This window comes from Xyrauchen texanus, chromosome 4 (assembly GCF_025860055.1).
Source record: "Xyrauchen texanus isolate HMW12.3.18 chromosome 4, RBS_HiC_50CHRs, whole genome shotgun sequence".
NCBI classification, from domain to species: domain Eukaryota; kingdom Metazoa; phylum Chordata; class Actinopteri; order Cypriniformes; family Catostomidae; genus Xyrauchen; species Xyrauchen texanus.
In genome coordinates, this window is record NC_068279.1 from 36,450,618 (window position 1) to 36,471,177 (window position 20,560).

Here is a 20,560-nt window from a genome sequence, read left to right on the forward strand (position 1 = left end):
CATGCAAGCAGCTCATCAACTTTAATAGACAATGATTGATTATATTTATCTCCTAATTAGTGAAAAAAGACCAGATAATTGCCCATTATCAGAAAATTAGGCGAAGAACAATGCATAACTAATTCCCGGAATATACAATATGCATATCCAAACACAACTTTTCGGTTGCATAAATGTTTACATAAGTAAATCGCAACTTTAAACAACAAATATACTAAACAATGTTATGCTTCGCATGAGCTTGCAACAATGGTGCAATGCTGCTTTGCTTGTGCGTTACATAAGCATTGGAGCTATAATGAGATCATACATTCATGTCGAAAGTGTTAATTAGTCTATCTGCCCGAGGTTGAGGGAGCCAGGCGAGGGATTCCGCTTGCCTTTGCTCATTGTTTTTATAATCTTCCACACACATTTATAATTCATCACATCGTGCCGTGCTAACAAGTTTTAGCCATCTTTTTTGTCTTTTTATGGAGACTTCATCGCCGGCCTAAAGTACTTGAAAGCAAATGAAAAGCGTTTTGTTTCTCCCCCTCTATGCTGCCTGACTTAGCTGCCAGCCATTTTGACAGCTTCATTTGTGACGCCGTTCTTTGATTGGGGCTGTCACTGATATCCAATGCCAATGAAAGGCTAAAACTGAACTGACGTTTGCTCGCTGCTAAGCTGGTCGTTTTTATTGGCCGTCTGCTTTAAACAAACATGCTGTCTTGTCTTCTATGGTGGCATGCTCGTCCATTGTGAATGACTGCTTTGGTAAACTAGGAAGCGAGGGCGAGTTTGCGAATGTGCACTTTGTCAGTCACATTGCATATAATCATAAATTCCTCTAGTATGCATCAGAAGATAAGAAAATACTGCACATCATGAAAATCACTTGCAACTGCAATTTAAAGCGATAGTTCACCCAAAACTTTAAATTCACTCATCATTTACTCACCCTCATGCCATCCCAGATGTATACGAGTTTCTTTCTTCAGCAGAAAATATTTGAAGAAAAATATATTAGCTCAGTAGGCCCTTAAAATGCAAGTGGATGGTGATCCGACTTTTGAAGCTCCAACAAGAACAGACACCATAAACATAATACATACGACACCTGCTGTTAAATTAATGTCTTCTAAATGGACACGATCACTTTTGATGCAAAAAAGATCAGCGTTTCAATACTTTTTAAATCCAAACCATCGCTTCCCATCAGCAGCGGTAAGCTCATGTGACATAATCGCGTCTGCATGTGAGACACACAAGAACTGACACACATGTGACAAAACCGATAGAGCAGTGCTGTGTTTGAGTAGGAAGATCGCCAAGCTTCGTTGGTTTTGGTTTAGATCTGTTTTTATCTGTTTCTTTACTCACAATAGAGCATTTGTATGCTTATCCTTATCTCAGTCTCAACTGAGAGAAGAACGTGAGATTACGTCTGTGATATGGTAACGTGAATACATCACACGATAGACCATGTGAACTCAGCGCTCTCGTGGAGCGATGGATTATAGCTAAAAAGTACTTAAATAATTATCTTTTTTGCACCAAAAGTGATCGTGTTGCCATAGAAGACATTTAATTTAACCACTGTAGTCATATGGATGATGTTTAAGCTGACTGTCCTTGATTTTTCTTCAAATGTGTTCTTCTGAAGAAATAAAGCCATTTACACATGGGATATCATGAAGGTGAGTAAATGGTGAGAGAATTTTCATTTTTGGGTGAACTATCCTTTAAGCATTCTCTTTTCTCTCATAAAACTACATTTACAGAAAGCACACCCATTCACTTTTCATTTTGGAAACTCTTTGTTTTTGAATGTATGTGCTTCTATGATAAACATTGTGTTATTAATTACCTTTTAAAATTTGCACAACAGTTCTCACTTGAAAGGAGATCGGGAGTATGGTCTAATCTCACTGTGAATTCATCAACAGTAGGTTGAAGTTCTTCAGTTGAAATCGATCTATGCTCACCTAATTTTGAATCACTACCTCCAGTGGCCAAAGCTGGAAGTGTTGCTGAACATTTATGGGCATGTGTTAAAGTTTATGCTAAAGGACATTTATGCTAAAGTTTCTGGGTGAAATGTCCCCAGAATGGCACCATAAGTGAGTTGTATTTTTAGTTGTAAATTATATAAAACAGTCAACAGGAATGTTTATTATATTAGCCATACACCCTAACCCAAACCCCAACCCTAAATCCTTACTGTCAGTGGAGTTTAAATTTAATTTTAGAGTGAAAATGCAAACTCGGAATGAAGCTTATTTTTGTTTATGTGAATGTGAATCCTTTCTAGCTCCCACAGGATCAGAATCAGAGTCCTGGAGGTTGCATGCACACAGCGCTTTTAGTAGCGCTAGTGGTAAAGGTCATCACAGTTAAAAATGATGCAAAAATGTCTGATAGAGGGTAATTCATTTCAGTAATTTGGCAGAATGGGATTGATTTCAGAGTACATGAAGTTTTGGAAGCAGCATGTTTGTATGGTTAATTTGGATTTAAATGGCACATTCACGATTGGCATGAACACAATCAGTTCTAACTTGTGGAACTGAACTACTATTAGTGATGAAATATTTGCCATTTATAGTCAGCCTTGAATGTATTTTTTCATTGTTGCTTGTCTCTGCAGAAATTGTCTTTGTTGCTTGGCTCTGCAGAAACTGTATTCTAGAAAGCACCTCTCAGTCACCGTCTTTGCATCTCTTGCTATACATCCATGCCAGATAGACATAAGTGGCAACCTGTATTTGTTAAAGGTGCACACAGTTTGTTTTCCTCTTTAAAAAGTTGTACCAAATAACTGAATAGGAATTTTGAAACATACAGTATGTATGAATTCATGAGGACTCACATGTGATGAATACTACAGTCATATCTGTAACCTTATAAAAGCTTTTTTTTATTCAACATGGAGAGGGTCCCCCTCATGAGGGTTGCTATGTTAGGATCACATAACCAGCCGAATACTATTTGCTTAATCTCAGTAACCATACTGCTATTGGACACTTTCACTAATGGATAAAATTAATCATAGCCAACTATGAATGGTGAATTTCTACAGTGGCATATGTAACCAAAAAAAGTTAGCATTTTGGTCAAATGACGAGTGAGCTCTGCGCACTTTGCAAGTTTTAACACTATTAATGTCATAAACCAGTGAGATTCAATACACTGATCCATAACTGTTCTAGGAGACCAATATGCCAAAGAATTCAAAATCCTCGGGCTCTGGAGACATGAAAAGACACTTACGTGCTCAAGCTGACCCCCAGGAGTCGATAAGGTCAGGGAATTTAGGGAAATTCCGCGAGAAATGTTAAACATGTTGGCAAAGATGACGAAGTTTGTTGCTGACTTGGAGGATCTTGCTGTAATATGTTGATCGATCACTGCCATGAAGATGAAATTCACTGAGGTGGTTACAAGAGTGGGGGATGATAAGAAACAGATCAATTATCTGGAGTCATCGGAGAGGGAATTATCTGCTAATCTTCTAGCGACCAAGGTGGATTTGGAGCGTGTGTGGGAGAAGTTGAAGGACTTGGAGAACTGTAGCAAGTGGAATAACGTCCGTATTGTTGGAATTTTTGAGGCTGAAGAGGGTCAGGATATGGTGAAATTCCTGGACGGGCTCTTTCCGAATCAGCTCGACATAACAGGCCATAAACTGGAAATCGAGCGAGCTTACAGGGTTCCGGCTTGGCGATCTGCTGAGGGAGAAAGGCCCCGGTCGATTCTGGCCAAATTTCTGAGATCATCCGTTAAAGGAAGCTTTCTTGGAAGAACCATAGCATTTTCTTGTTCCCTGACATTGCAAATTCGACAAGAGAGAAACGTGATCAATTCAAGGAACGCAATAAACTCTTACTTCAATGGAAGGTCGCTTTTGCACTTATGTACCCGGCCATAAAACATTCACATGTCCCCAGCAAGCGATGTCCTTCAATGAGTGTCAATTAAGTCAATGGAGTGAATAAGTTATTTTGTGGTATTCACATTGGAGCCGAGTGGACCAACTCACTGCACATTCACTTAACTGTCTAAGGAAACTGCGCACCTTTTTTGATTCTTTCTGTGCTGTTTCCACCTAGCGGCTGGAGTTTGTTTTGTGGAGTAACACTCCTTCGGGAGAGTTTTGCAGGTGAATCTGCACGTTCTTTGTGCTTATGCCTACTACTGGCTGGAGTTTGTTTTGTTATGCAAGGAACATTCAATTGAATTCTATTTGAGTTTATCCCACCTATTGGCTGGAGTTCGTTTTAGAGATTATCTTTTGTTGTGTAATTCTATCTCACAAAATTTGTATAGAAAAAACGGACTTGAGCAATCTTACGGCAAAGTTATCACTGGGGTCCTCGTAGGCGTACATGGAATCTCTTGATTCTGAGATAACCTTGGAGGAGCTTGGAAAGGTAATTAAGGCCTTGCCTACAGGCAAGGCTCCGGGGCCAGATGGCTTTGCCGCTGACTTTTATAGATCTTATGATACAGAACTGGATTCACTTTTTCTAGAAGTTAATACAGAATCATTAAAGAATGGAAAGCTTCCACGAACCATGACACAAGTCTGAATCAGTCTGATTCTTAAAAAGGACAAAGATCCAAGCGAGTGTAAGAGTTACTGTCCAATTTCCTGATCCAACTAAATGTTAAAATATTGTATTGTATTGAACAGGAAGTTCTTGCCCCTTTTTCGCCAAAGCCTTTCAATCAAACTAATCAGGGAAGTTAAATGACACCCTGTTATCTCACACTTGCACTCGGTATGGACAAAAGTGTCCAGAGTGTTTAATTCAGACATTTATTTAAATGTTGCCTCGAGCATGTGGCTGAACCCAAAATTATGTATCAATAAGCCACCTTTCTGTTGGTCAGAGTGGATTGTGAGGGAGGTTAATACATCCAGTGACCTACATGAGAATGGAGTGTTGAGATCCTTTGAAAATATGGTTCAAAATGTTGGGACTCCCAGATCTCAGTTCTTTAGGTATTTACAGCTGCGCCACCTGCCAACTACTTTTGGGACTAAAGCAGCATATACAGTGGGAGTGGTGATTACTGCTTTTGGAAAAGGCCATGAGGCATCAGTGTATTACTCCCTGCTAATTCAGAGTCTGGGGTAAGGAGCAGTAACTTCTGTCAAGAGATTTTGGGAGAAAGATTAAATTTGGTATTGGAGGAGGCTGGACAGATTGTGGGCTAGGATTCTAAAAAACATAATGTCTGCATCTAGAGATGCAAGTGTTCGCCTTATTCAATTCAAGATTTTATATCGATTCTATTGGCCCCCTCTAGATTGTTTAGGTTTGGTCTTAAGGACACACCCACCTGCTGGCATTGGCAATCAGAAGATGGAGACACAACCCATGTTTTTTGGTGGTGTGTTAAGATTCAAGAGTATTTTGGTTGAAGGTTCAGAGTATTATGTGTGACGAATTGGGCACTCAAATTTCATTGTGCCCCCAGACTCAAAAAAATGGGGGTCCTAAACAGTGTTATGATTGCCAGACAAGTTTTTTTAAGGGGATGGAAGTCAGCTGGAGTGCCCCCATTTCAGGAGTGGTGCTCGTAAATGGGGAGGGTGGTGGCTTTCGAAGAAGGGTCATCTAGAAGTCTGGGGAATTTGAATTTGTTTGTTGGAAAATGAGGCAAATATTTGGCGTTCTTGGAGGCCTCTTGGGGAAAGGCAGTGGAGAGAGAGGTCTCAGAGGTGTGATATATATATATGTGTGTGTGTGATCATGTGTGACCATAGGGGTGTTTGTTGAGGGTTGGGGTGGGGATTGAGAGGGAGAGGGGTGGTAGTGGGGGTTAAGTGATGATTCGTGAATCAATCAAAAAATTTCATCATAAAAAGATTGCATTTCAATGATGCTGTAGCGTGCTTTTCGACTCTGTGTCAAGTTAAATTAAATTCAACTTTTAAAAGACAGTCTCAATACACCTGCATTTTTTTTTATTCGTTTCACTGCTTCAAAAAAATTTTTAGCACAAGAACATGTTCAGTCTGAAAAGCCCTCAAGACATTTCTGGCCAGAATAAAGTACAGAGTAAGAAGGCAGTTGCCTTTGCTCATGCCCTCTCCTGGTTTTTGTGATGTGGTGGGCTGATGCTCACAGTTGGGGGCAGTAACCTGAGGAAACTGGCAGAGCTAGTCAAAAACAACAGGCATTCTGACCTCTCTCAAACCAGAAGAGGGCAAGAGCTGTGGGCATGAAGCCAGCAGGTAGTAGGGTTTCCTGGGAAACACAGGGCGCAAGAGAGGAAGTCTTCAAACAGTTCACTCCGTCAAGTAGTACATGGCCTGACATTGAGTCTGGGTTGTGTGTGTGTGTGTGGTTGTGAGGAGGGCCAGAGCTGATCTGGACAGGCAGCACTGAATGACGGATTGCCAGAGAAAGCATCAGGTCAAACAGAGCCAATGTAGAGGCTAAAGAGATGCCCCCAAATCAGGCAGCTCACTCTCTAATTAGATCTGCTCCCCTTCCAATGAGAGCACCCTAGTTCAAAACAGACATGAGATGAATGAGAGGATGGCAAAGAGAGATAGAGAAGGAAAGACAGAGGGTATGACAAGAAGCATCACTCATCTCCAAATGGTTTTTCATAATATTGTCACTGGGTATCACAAAAATTGCAACAAACAGTCACACCATTGGTTGCCAGTAGACAAGGAATACAGTAATATGAGATAGAGGTGGCAATGCCTTTCCTTATGGAATAAGAGCATTTGAGAAACCTGCTCCAAGCTAAACATCAGGGCATTGATTAAAAAACTTCATCAAAATTAGTTGGCTTGGTTTTTTCCCATCCAATGACGGCACTGATTCAAATAATTTATCAAGACTGGAGACTCAAAGGGGTTAAAATATTACTATAAATCAGATAGTGGATGTTGATTGGCCAAAACAGTGGCTCAGCCATGCTAAAATCAATACAGTAACACCTACGATATAAAACACTAATAAAATGCTGCACAGCACACATAACACATATCACTATCTTTTGATCCATCAAAATGTACTAATAGTAATTAGTGATGAGATTAGAAAGGAAAGGAAGTTTGGATGGATGTATAGAAGGAAATAAGCAAAGAAAGGATGGAAGGAAGTTTGGAGAAAATGAAGTTTGGATGGATGAATGGATGGATGGGAGGAAAGAAAGAAAAAAGAAAGAAAGGAAGGCAGAAAATTTGGATGGATGGTTAGGATAAAGGAAGCAAAGAAAGACAGAAAGAAAAAAGACAGGATGCAAGTATGGATGGGAGGAAGCAAAGAAAGAAAGAAAGAAAGAAAGAAAGAAAGGAGAAATCATTTCTGACACTTTCATTCTGAAAAGGAATTCAGTGTGCATTTCTTTCTGTTCTGTCAAAATCAACTCGGGCTAACATAGCTGCTATCACATCAAGGCAATCCTCAGCAGAGCACAGAAGAGAATACTATAACCTGAATGATAAAATTAAACATAACACACAGAAAGCAAAGTAATAACTAAAGTTAAGATAACAATACTCATTCTGCAAGTCATAAGCATATACAGCAGATGTCATGCAGATGTCATATACTGTACATGTTACAATATACAGTATGCATACATATGTGTGAAACATAAATTTATTTAACTTTTGTTCATTCTGTGAGGATAATAGTTCAGAAGCTGGCCCCAGAGAGGTACTGTGTTCAATAGCAGTGCACACACTTATTAATTAGTGTGTGGTGCTCAACCAGAGAGGTTGCGGAAGGGCAGATGTGGTGACAGACCTTCTCGTCATCAATGTCTGAGCAACCTTCATCTTTCCTTCTTGTCCTTCTTACCCACCTCTTAGTTTGAACATGGACACTGAATGCCAATGAAAGACCCAGGTGCCCTCGGCTTTCAGGTAAATGGCTGACCATCTGCCCAGGGGCCAGAGTGGCACCATGGCCCCTATATCAGTCAGGGCTCAGGTCTCTGGGGGATCTGTAGCACCTCTGCGGAGCAACAGGATCACCATCTCATTGACAGGATGACAGTCTTCAGTTCCTTTAAAGCTACTCTGAAACAATGTCATTGAGGCCATGTAAAGTCAGCAGAGAGGGAAGGTCATGTCTGATCAGGGCTCCTATGACAGTAGAGGCAAGTTTGAAGAGGCAAAATTCACTAAGCCAAGACAATACACTTGTCAAAGTAATGGAACAAGTGATCTATGGCAGGTAAGCCTACAACATCTCATATTCTATTTCCAGTAAGAGCAAAGGGCCTATTGAAAGTCAAGGGGTGGGGTGTTGGTGCTAGACTACTGTGCCCCCTCAGTCAAACTGTTGTACTTGGGTCAACTTTTATTATTTAGTTATTATCTTTTAAATGTGTTTTACTTTCTGATTGACAGCCTAAATATGCAACTACATAGTAAAATAAATAAAAATAAAGCAAATTAATCCTTAAACTCATTTTGTGGTGAGTGATTGAATGTGCTGAATCCCTATCACCATATCAGGTTAAATTTAGGGGCGGGAGTTACGCTGTCAGGCCAATTAACTGCGCACAGCTCTTGTTAATTAGAAAAAAAAATTGCCCACCATATCATTCAAGAAAATGGGTTACCCATGGTAGCCTCCGTAAAGAAATATCAACAACACAACACAACAGAACTGTAACAATGGATCCAAAAATTATGAGGCAAGTAGAAGTTGATCTGGTGACACTTTTATTACCACCGTAGAGATAGGGTTATCAGACACTTGTGCACCGGCAGACGCTAGCAGCAGCAATTTTGATGAGACTAGCAGTTATTTCAAGCTTGACAAGCACAGGGATAGGAGCAGCCCCCATTCTATTCATCGGACTGTACTGCATCTAAAGTTGGGCCTCCAGAATATCTTGGCATCTCCAATCCAAACCAAGTTATCCGGGCCAAATATCCTAGTCGTTTGTTTCAAGACAAAAACTCTCAGCTCTTGGTTCGTGAATAAAGAGTGGCTGGAGTAGAGTGTTTAAAGTGATGCAGCGATCAGCCGAAAGTTCTGCTCTTCAGGAAATACTGTTGACACAACTTTCACAGTTACTGGGTACAGCAACTGGAAACATGCAACGAAAATGGGAAAGGGATTCCATAGGCATGTGACATCAAAAGAACACCTCGCATGCAAAGCCATGGGGACGGAGCGAGAGAAGTGCAAGGACAACAGCAGAGAAATATCCGCACTCATAAATAATGAGCAACTGAAGAGGAACAGGTGCTACATATCTTCTATTATCGATGTGATTGTGTTCCTTGTAAGCAACCATTTACCTTTAAGGAGAAAGATGGAAGCCTTTGATGATGTAGACGGGGGAGGCTGCGGACTGTTTCTCTCTTTATTTGAGTACACAGTGAGCAAAGATGATGTTTTAGCTGATCTCATAAACTCTGTCCCACGCTACGTACACATCTCATGATATTCAGAACAAACTCATTGGAATTATGAGCAGTATTGTCACAGATAAAATCATCAAATTAATAGATGATGCATGGTACATTATAAAGGTAGATTGAACTCGAGATCCAACAGGATTGGAAAACATATCGATAGTCATTTGTTTTGTCTCAGAAACATATGAGGTAAATGAATGGCTGCTAACAATAGCTACTGCTGAAGCAGGGGATGCTCAAACGTTGCCTGACACAATACTGGCAGCACTGACTAAAGCTGGCCTGTCCACATCTAAGATTTTAAGCCAGGTCTATTATGGAGCTACTCATGTCCGGAAACCATGGTGGTGTGCAGAAGGTTTTACAAGAGCGGCTGGACAGAGAAATACCATATGTTCATTGTTTCAATCACCAGATTTATCTGGTTGCATGAGTGACATTGTCAGTTGAGCAAGCTGTCCAAGATTTCTTTGACATCTGTGGCACGTTGTATAAATGTAACAAAAAGCCTACTGTATCTCTCAATTACAAGGGTGAGCGATTGAAGCGCTTACTTGACCAATGATGGACAGGTCATCTTGCTACTGTATTGGTTAATCTGACTTCATACAAGGATATCACCATAGTACTCTCAGAGGTTAACACTACATGAACCTTTGGCTCAGAAGTAAGAACAGAGGTGGTTGGACTTCTTAGAGAGATATCCCAATACAGTTTCATATTCATCGCCGATCTCATCCATGAAGTCCTTGCTCAACCCTCCAAATAAGAAAATTCAAGGAGAGGTAACTGATCTACTGATTCCCTCAGTTATGGGACACCGCAAATGCTACCACCAATATTGACATAAACCCCTCAAGCACCAAAACGGAGACATACAAGAACTGCACACCTGGACATGTATGTGGTCAGTGAGACAATTGCATACAGGGATGATGAAAAGACTGAATTAAAGAGACTGTTTTAAAAGCGCAATAGATGCTATACTTGGAGAGATGGACACACGCTTCAGTGACCGCAACAACAAGATAACAAAAGCACTTGCGGATTTTGATCCGAAGAACAAAACGTTCATGGATTTTTGCTCCATTAAACACCTCATGGAATGAACTGCTTCCCTCATGGTTGAGGCAGAATATGCAGTGGCAAAGAATTTTATCAGCACTCAAACGAATACAGCCATTTTATTATATAAATATGAACGAAATACTCATTTGTGTCAAGGCCAACATTTAGATAAAACCATAGCCATGAAAGATCTTTTAGCACATATGCTGGCAACTGACTACACACTTCAACTTTTCAAAACAATTAACAATTGTTTTGTGGTTGGATAGTTCAAAAAGGTACACAGCAAGCAGTGGCTGTGCACAGGCTAAATTGGGATTAGGCAAGGACTAGTTATGAAATAAGATAGACTTATTGCCTATATTCTTTTTAACAACAAGATGAAAAAAAACAATGAGCCATGCAAGATAAATAAAATATTGAAATATTTGTTTTATACATTGTTTAAATGCCTGCAATAACATATTTATAACAAGTCAGTTCTACAAAATGCAGACATTCCTAATCAGCATTCAGTTCACTTCAAATAAATGACTGTAATGTGTCAATAATATAATCACTTCTATTTGTAAAGAGCAATGATTGCCTCTACCAAACCACACTCTCCTTTTCCATCCACCCCAGCTAAAGCTCTCAATTTCCTTGTCAGAGCATTTCACTGCTGCCCAGATTAATGCTGACAGGCAGGAATACTTCTAATTACCTGTCCCTGGCCTGGATGCAAATGGCTGAGTTCTGGTGGAAGTGTGATGAGACTGCCAGTACAGTGACACTGGGCCCCCAGCGTGGAAGCCTGTCACTGGCCTTCTTCCATCCAGGGACCACACAGTTTATTTATTTTATTATTATTTTCCTCCACTCAGGCTAGCAGTGTGGCTTTGTCAATCACAATGTGGAGATGCAGTGGGTGTCTGATTAAAGCTCTATGCACTGAGTGTGATTGAGCTGGTTGCGATGGCTGTATATTAGGATCATAGATTATGGGAGATAATGGTACTTCACTAAGCAAGACAGAGAGGGGGGTTTGAATTGAGTTAAAGAGTGTGGCATAATCAAGGGTGTTGCAAAACAATATTGACATGCCAAATGAAAAATAAACTGAATACCTACAAAGCTGGAATAACAGTAACAGATAAGCAGGGGATGTCTGAGTAATTTCTAAAGACTTTGGGTAGTTTAGTTGGTAGGTAATTAGCTATATGTCCAGCAATTTTAAAACAAAGCCAAATAAATTAAAAGAAAGAAAAGACAGAAGACCAAACAAAGCATATTATATACAATACATATTAAAAAAAATTTTTTTAAGATATTTAAATACAGCATGACACATATTCAAGCAGAGCATCTGAACTATGATATACACTGCATTCAGATGACAAATATGTTGCCTTCTAATTAAAAATGTTGTGTTAAGCAGGGAATCCAACTTGTCATTAAAAGTGTTTGTAGAGTGGGAGGCAGGAAATAATACATGGATGGAAGATGTTTTTTTAGAGGAAAAGAATGTGGAATGAGCTGGGCTGGGTGGAGATGGTGGGCCTAGCTGCTTGACAGTTGACTCTGTTGGATGTGACTTTCACAGTCTGCTGGCAGATTGTGTTGAAGCCATCACATCTGTGACTCGGAGTTTGATTAATGAGACTTTCAGCTCTTCTCTGCCATGTGAGGTTGGGCCATGGCCTTCTCCCAGGCTTCAGTGATTCACGCATTGGTGCGCGCGCGCACACACACACACACACACACATACACATACACACACACACACAAACACACACACACTAAAAACATCTACTTTTTGAATTATTTTTACGTTGGAAATTTGTCCGATTTACCTAGCTCTACATTATACATAGTAAATCCACAATGTGCCACAATCCATGATGCGCCACACAATTGTTGTACCAAACCTAGTGAGCCGACTTCCCTTCCTGTGAAGACAGAGACTATTTAGTAGAGATGGGCCACTTCTATTTTAATGAATGGGAGAAATTGGAATGCCAACCAAGAAGCTCTAGCACACAACGGTCAATGGATGTAGAAAGGAAGTCCCACCTTACAAGTAAAAGAGCCAATCACCTTTTAGATACAGACATCGTCTGTCAATCAACTCACTAACGCGAATGCCATTTAGCTATATAAGCCAGTAAAATTGTGTGTTTTAGCATAATATGAGGTAAAGAAGCACAATTTATGATTCCAATTTTATCAGATTTTATTGCTGATTTAGGAAATAGCCTCCCAAAGGCATTCCAAAGATGGCCAATAGTGGACTGACTTGCAAGAAAAACTTTCGTGAAGATTACCTCAAGATCTACGCATCATGTCATCATTTTTGAATCGTGAGTGTCTCTTTAAGTTCCTGTTAATATATTTAGTTTGTTAAATGAAAACAACACAAGAAATCCACATTTCTTTATCTCATATGTTCATATCTCATATGTTTCTTTATCTCTTTGTGCTTGCACATACAAATAAACACCTTTTAGCCTGTGACTGAATCAATATGCTTTATGTATTATTCATTAATGTTAACAACTGTCGATCAAGGATATTTCTGAAATTTGCAACCCTATTTGTTTTGCCCTGATTGTCAGCTTCACAGACTGAGTGTTTTTATTATGAGTGCGATGAAACGTCATTTCACGAGTTCGTTTGTTCATATAGTCCTGGTTACATAAACATATTTGGTGTGGTTTCCAAAGTGGAGGGGCTCGAGCACGGGACTGGGTTTGAGCTCTGAGATCTCCCCACCCCCTGCCCGGTCTATTGGACTATAGTGGGAAGTAGAAAGACAATTTGAAATAATTGGTAAAGGTGTTTATCAAATATAAAGGTGGAGATGGGGAGGTGAAGGAATGCCAGAAGAATTGTCGCCACAGTGAAGGAAGCAGCTGCTTATATATCACTGGGATATGATTAGCAGGCCAAGATGAACACGCTCCTCCTGAACTTACATTTAGAACTTAATCTTGTGGAAATGAGTTGAGTTGAGTGTGACAGCAGTTTTAGAGTGCCAACAATCCTGTTTTTATGCACAATAATGTAATGGTGAAGAGATTTTTTAGACTGGTTTTATAAAATAACTTTTATAGGCAAAATACTCTTGAATACATTACTTAACAATGTCACTACTGTCTCTATGACTGATGTTTACATCTGTTACTTTGTTGCATATGTGCTTAGTCGCTTTGGGCTAAAGCCGCAAGACCTTTCAGATGAAAAAAAATAAAAGATATTTTAGGAATTTAAATATATTTTATTTATGCTGAAAAAAAGAAAAGATAAAACTGTTCAGTGTAATTGGCCCTTTTCTCAGACTGTGATTACACATGCATTTATGCCTTAATTTGGCAGCATAAATCAAGCAAACTTTTTTTAATTATTATTTCATTCATAAAATGATTCTTTGTGTTATATTACCCAAGCATTAATTTTTATAAAATACTCAGCATTGTTGTGATGGGGTTTGAATACAGCTGCTGATCGAGTGAATGTATATTTGGCATCTTTCTCTATTCTGACTGCCGTAATCTTCACTGTCTATTTTTTTGTCTTCTTTTCGAAAGTCGAGAAAAAACATTCCAAACCTTGAAATGTGAAAAGTGTCCATTAAATAAGCAGTCAGCAGCGAGGTAGCTCGTTTGGTTTTTGTACATAGCTAATATCTGTTTTCACAGCAAACATATTGGCAAATCCCATCTATAAAAAGTTACAAAAGAGATAGGCTGATAAGGAAATGTAACACAGCACAAATGTCCCTTTCCTCAGCCAGGACATATTCTCTCACCCACCACCAAAAAAATATTACTCATAACACAAAGGTGGTGATGGCAAAAACTTTCCTGCACATTGCAATGCTGCCTCTAATCGAGTCGCTGCATATCTGTTCAAAAAGCCCTAACATTCTGATTTGTTTGTTTTTTTGTTTGTTTGTTTTTTTTTTACCCTGGGACAGAAAGCTAAGCATATGGCCATCATTTGGAACAGATGGCATTTGCCTAATGTGAACTGCAATTTAAAGCACTCCACACCCAGCATCAACTACCATCTCCTTCAACAGATATTTCTCCCCTCACTATTGTTCCAGGTGATAGAATAATGACAGCGCAAGGCTGTAAAAGTTGACCTAGCCCATGTACTACATAGTCAAAATTAATGTCTTTTCAGTGCAACATGCAATTTGATGGAAGAAAACCGAGAAGACTTATTTTACATAGTTTGTGACTGTGGTGTTGTTATGGGATTTAAATATTTGTAGATAAGCCATGGCCCATGACCAGGAGATTGGTTTGGGTGCTTGTTAAAGTGTGTCACGTGGTATTTTTATAGCTTTGAAAAGCACATCTGGTGATTTTTAAAGACCTATCCATCAGTAGGTCTTATAAGGGTGAAACTAGCACTATGTCAAACTAAGGCACAATAAATTTAAGGAGAAAGCCATTAAAGAAATGAGTTCAATGGTTTGAAAAGTTGAGGCTCAATTATAAAAAAAAAGACTACTCTTTAACTCTTGCTGTAGCATAGGTGAGAGGAAATGGGTCAAACGAAACATTGTTGTGTAACAGCAAATAACCTGCAGTCACCCAATAGCAAATTTAAAGCTGAATTATGCAATTTCTGTCCCATTAACGTAACCAAATTGCAAAAATAATAATTGTTTTTCAAACAGGTTTCCCAAATACTACCCTGAATTGCCTTTGGTTGGTAAAACAGATATCCCTGTCCCAAACTTACACCATTGCTGTGTCAGGCTAGCTGGGATGCTAAAAGAAATAAAGCAATGTTTTGACAGTGCCACAGACCCACAGTGTTACACTTTACAGGGAATCAACCAACAAATGGCTAATTTTTAGTAATCCCTGCATATTAAAATGGGACAGGATAAAGTATTTTAACATAAAAAAAAATACACACTACAGGTTTAAAAGCCAGGCAAGCTTTTAATCCAAAACAATAACTGCAAACAAGGGTCCCGATCCAAATCAAGTGGCAATGATATGTTCCATTCAACTAAGAAAGTCTGAACTTTCAATGTTCTACTTGGAAAAGTGCAACAGAACGCTGCTTGAAATCAGGTCTTGTATTCTCAATTAAAATCTTAAGGCTAAAAGTAGCTCCTAACGTGGAAATTTAAGAGACTCTAGAAATTATGGGCGTGTCACTCCTAATTTTAGGACTCGTAAAATTGTCATCTAAGTGTAATTCATGAAGCATTTTAATGCTAAAAGTAACTCCTAAACCCATGACAGCTTTAAAGTCCTCCTGAGGACTTCTAAATCCCTAAGAGTGACTCACAAATGATCCGAAGCATACCTTCTGTCATCAATCCACATTAAAAACAATATATTAGAATATTATTATGACATCAACCTTTTAAAAATGTATTGCTTGGATCACAATTGAATGGATGTATTTTAATAATATAACATTATAACAATATTATAAACATTATAATATTGACATAGTCCTTTAAAAAAGTTATTATCTAAATTGCAGTTAGAGATGCAGTTAACTCTCCCACGAACCGAAACAACACAATTACACTGGAGATACATTTTGACAACTATGCACTCTCTGGCCACAGGCAAAGCTAAACTTTGTAGTGTCTATGAATTGATAGATTATTTTGCTGACAGATGATAGAAACTTGTATAACTTGCTCTTAGCAGTTTTGTGAATAGCTTTTAAGCAAATACTCTTAGCTAGGAACTCTTTGGAAAAATCCTAGTGGTAAGAAAAAATCTTTGTGAATACGGGCCCAGATTTCCAACTAGGAAACGAAAGCAGAAATGTTCAACCACGACTCCGAGATGCATATGTCTGACGTCCTGAAAACATAGCAGCACCAAGTTGATGTAACTAGCTAACAACAGCATTCACTCAACAAATGTGTCAAAATTTTGTTGCATGAAATAAAACCTGCTAAGCAAATGTTTGACAGGTGTGTACAGTACATTATCTTCTCTTTTGATAACTGTACACATGCAAACAAATGCTAAGATTGCTACTTTGTTTCTTTATATGACATTTTCTGAACACTGAACCACAGTATGCTATATATATATAGTCAGGATCTGGAGATATCAAGTAGGAATATCCCATATCTGACTTTAATTGGAATTCAGCAAAGCTTTGCATTATAGTATCTAATGCCAAAATACAATATAGAAAGCAAATCTCTATGAGAATGCTAACATAGATTGTTGAACCACTGATTACATTTTTCTTTTCAGCATCAAGCACCGTAACTCGGGCAAAAAGTTGGTAGGTCAAGTCTGGAAGTTTGCTGTAGTCTTTCTGTGTGTCAGGTGCAAGTCTGATGAAGAACAGTAGCACTAATCAGCTGCTTTCTGCTGAAAAGCTCCATTTGAGAATGATTTATGATACTGCTGCCACAGACAGGCAAATGACAGGTGCCAATAAAGGACACCCACACCTGTATAAATCATTCTCTCTCACACACACACACACACACACACACACACACACACACACGCTCTCTCGTTCTGAGCAAGACAATCGAGAGAGCGGAAGCCACATTATGGCACACATCTCAATCATATATAACCAGATGAACGCAACTCTCAAGGGGCCACCAAAATATGTACTAATGGTGTTTCATTATCTCAGTCCATTAAAACAACTTCAGAAAAGACTGAAGTGAGACAGATTTGAGAGAAAAATATGCTTGGATGAAAACTCTTTTATTAAGTCAAATCACTGCATATCTGCATATAGAAGACCTACATACATCCTCAGTCTCCAGAGAGGAACTCCAGTGTCTAGCAGTCACTACATGACCTAATACTTCTTCTATTCCAATATATTAGACCTTATGTCATGGCATATATGTCCTCTCAGTGTATTTGTATGTATAATCCACAGGTTATTCCAATGAGACAAGGTAAGTGACAGTATCTGTTACAAACACAGCAATAATTTGAACACACACACAGACACAGACTCACTTTTAGCTAGCTATCTAAATGAGAACATATGATAGAATTCTACTCTTAAAAAAACACAAAAATAAAAACATCTACTTTATGAATTATTTTTACATTGGAAATTTGTCAAATTTAGCTAGATGTGCCAAAAACAATAAACATCCAGTGAGGGGCAGTTCTGTTATGTGGACGGAAATGCCTTGTTGATGAAAGAGGTGAATAGAGAATGGCCAGAATGATTCGAACTGACAAAGACTATGGTTACTCAGATAAACGCTCTGTACAATTGTGGTGAGAAGAATATAATCTCTGAATGCAATTCTGAGATGCGGGTTGGTACAATTTTGGCTGCACGAAGGGGACCTACACAATATTAGGCAGGTGGTTTTAATGTTGTGGCTGATCAGTGTATATATATATATATATATATATATATATATGGTGATTTAACATGTTAATAAAGTGTGATTAATTCTATAAAAAATAACAAATTAAAATATTAAGCAAATAATTATGTCCCCAGACCATAATATAATATTAATATACCATCGGAGCAATAACAGCTTAAAATACCAGCTGTTTTCAGCAGGGGGCAGTAAGCGAAACTCCAGCTGTATAAGCAACACACAGCTGCATGACATTAGCAACTGTACAAGATGGAAACGTGTTCTTGTGTTCAAACACAATTGGACAGATCACAATTCTGAATGCAGGGATCTCGAGACATGTTTTTCGAAGTCTCAAACTATGTTTAACTTGACACATGATGTAAAAACATGGTCTTTATTATGTGCACTCATTGAAGTGAGACACTCCAATGAGTACACTAGCACATCCTTAGAAAGCCCTTATATTGAATCTATCTCAGATAGATTGACAAATTCAATCGCTAAATGGATTACTGTGGACTGTAGGCCAATGATAAGCTAACAGTATGTTTAATAATATGGAAATAAGCACTATATTGCCTTATAATATAGCTAAGTAAACACAAACACACAAATAAAACCTCTTTAAAAGGAGACAGTCAGGTGTCTTGCCCTCTGTTAGCTATATGTAACAAAGCGAGTGATGGACATGGAGCTGTTGTGAATGTGTGAAAAGGTGCAGGTAGCCGTTTCCATTTTGACTTGAAAAAAATGGACTCAATGCACAAATATTAATGTCTCCAAGAGAATGTGGAAGGTGGACGTAAATGTATGAAATCACGTGACAGACAGACAGTACAAACCCCAATTACCACTAAGTAACAAATCACGATTTATGGACCAGACTTTGGAGAAGAATTTGAAGGCAGTGGATAGGGATAATCATCAAACAAAATCTTTGAATCTTCGTGTTTCTAAAGCGCAAGCAAATTTCACCCTCCGTCCTTCACCTAGCCTTCTTTTATTGCTCTTGTGGACCTCCGCTCCGCCATGAGGGCAGGCGCTCCATCGTTGAGTTACTGAACATAAAAGAGATGCTCTTGGAGGTTCCACCCCACTGTTAAGGAAGCACTAACATCTGGACACTCTCCAAGCTGAACTCGTGGGTGATTCGCCATGCATATAGATGCAGGTAAATGTTATACTGACTTGCTGTTCCATTACCATGTAGAATCTACAGAATCTGGGCAATGGAGGAGTAAGTATCAGCACTAATTTAGTTCTAATTCACAAAGTTGTTTAGGATAAAACAGGCCAGGAAATAAATACATGTAAAATAAATGAGCATCAACACTGATTTATAGATTAATTACATTCTTATTCAAAAGGTCTCGATTGAATTCAATTTGATTTAAATGTAATTAATTAAGGACTATTTCAGGGAGCACAGTGTCTGCCATTTTTTATTTATTAATGTATTATTTTTCCCAATAGCTCAACTGGTATAGCATAGCGCTAGCAACACTAAGGTCATGGGTTCAGTTGCTTATTTATTTGGTTCATTTGGAGCAGCATACATTGTTTCTGGTTTGAGATATCCTTTTAAAATCCTAAAAAACTAAAACTCAAAATCACGTTATACAGCAGCATACCCTCAGTAACCACTAAATCACATTCTGACACATGTCAGATTCTGATTTCCACTCAGTTCTGAAAAATGCAGACACTCCATTTTCTCCGAACACTGAACTAAGATACATTTTTCATTTAATGGAACCGTGCTTCTTTAGGAGGCTCTCAGTGGAAATGCACTTTCTTCACCAAAATTTGAGAAAAGGCTACAAGCTGGGAATTAATAGCTTGAAGAGTGACACAATTTAAAAGTCATACACAGACAACAAAATCTACAGAAAAAAAAATCATATTCACATTCATTACGGAGGTACACTGTGGGACACGACAGGCAGACTTCCACAGAGTATAACAGAAAGGAGGGGGAAAATTTTGACACACAAGAGCAGCAGCCATTACCTGTTAGCGAGCAGCGTTGTGAAAGTCACTTGACTCATGCTCTGATAGGCTGGCAGCAGTTGGGCCCAGTCCCACTCCCTCTCACCCATAGCAGCCTGTTGATAAATGAGCAGCAAGTATTGTTCGTTATTAATCACAGTTAATATGATCAGTAAATTACTGTTCCAGCTGGGCTGGACTAACCAAGGAGGAGGGGGTCCCGGACAAGGCTGCCCCAATACGATATATCAATCATATCTGCACAAGAAGTTTTTTATTTCAATAGGACAGCAATTAATTTATTAATCCATTTGGGGAGGGATGTACCATCATTTATAAAAAGATAAATCAATTTTGGGAGGGAAGTCGTTATTCTTCTCGCTGCTGTTCGTGGCAAGTCGCTCAACATTTCCTTCACCCCAAACCCCCTCTAACCCACACACACACACAGACACACACACCCTGTGCAAAAGTGTGAGTGGACCGTCCCCTTGTTACGGAGCCAAATTAAATCTGATTGCTCTGATAGCCAGAATGTCACTCTTAACTTTGAGTTGAGTTTTTATTGACAAAAGGACGTGAACGTGCCAGCCCCTCCTGTTCTCCAACTGCCTGATTGATGGATCAGCACTCGCTTTTTCTCCCTCCGTTTGATTTGACAAACAGCACAGCCACCTGAAAGCGAGGAGGCTTTTTAATCATCCCCTTAATAAGGTGTTTTATGCAAAGCAATGCAAGCACAAGTGATAAGAAGAAAACAAAAGGGATTAAGA

At 38.9% G+C, this 20,560-nt stretch overlaps 1 protein-coding gene across 1 annotated transcript in view; it reads right to left on the reverse strand.

Annotated features, from left to right (window-relative positions):
* Positions 1–20,560, reverse strand: part of LOC127635998 (uncharacterized protein KIAA0825-like) — a 197,092-nt gene that overhangs the window by 82,700 nt on the left and 93,832 nt on the right. The window contains exon 20 of the mRNA XM_052116346.1: positions 19,809–19,903. Coding sequence (XP_051972306.1) covers positions 19,809–19,903 — 95 coding nt within the window. The remainder of the gene's footprint in view (positions 1–19,808; positions 19,904–20,560) is intronic.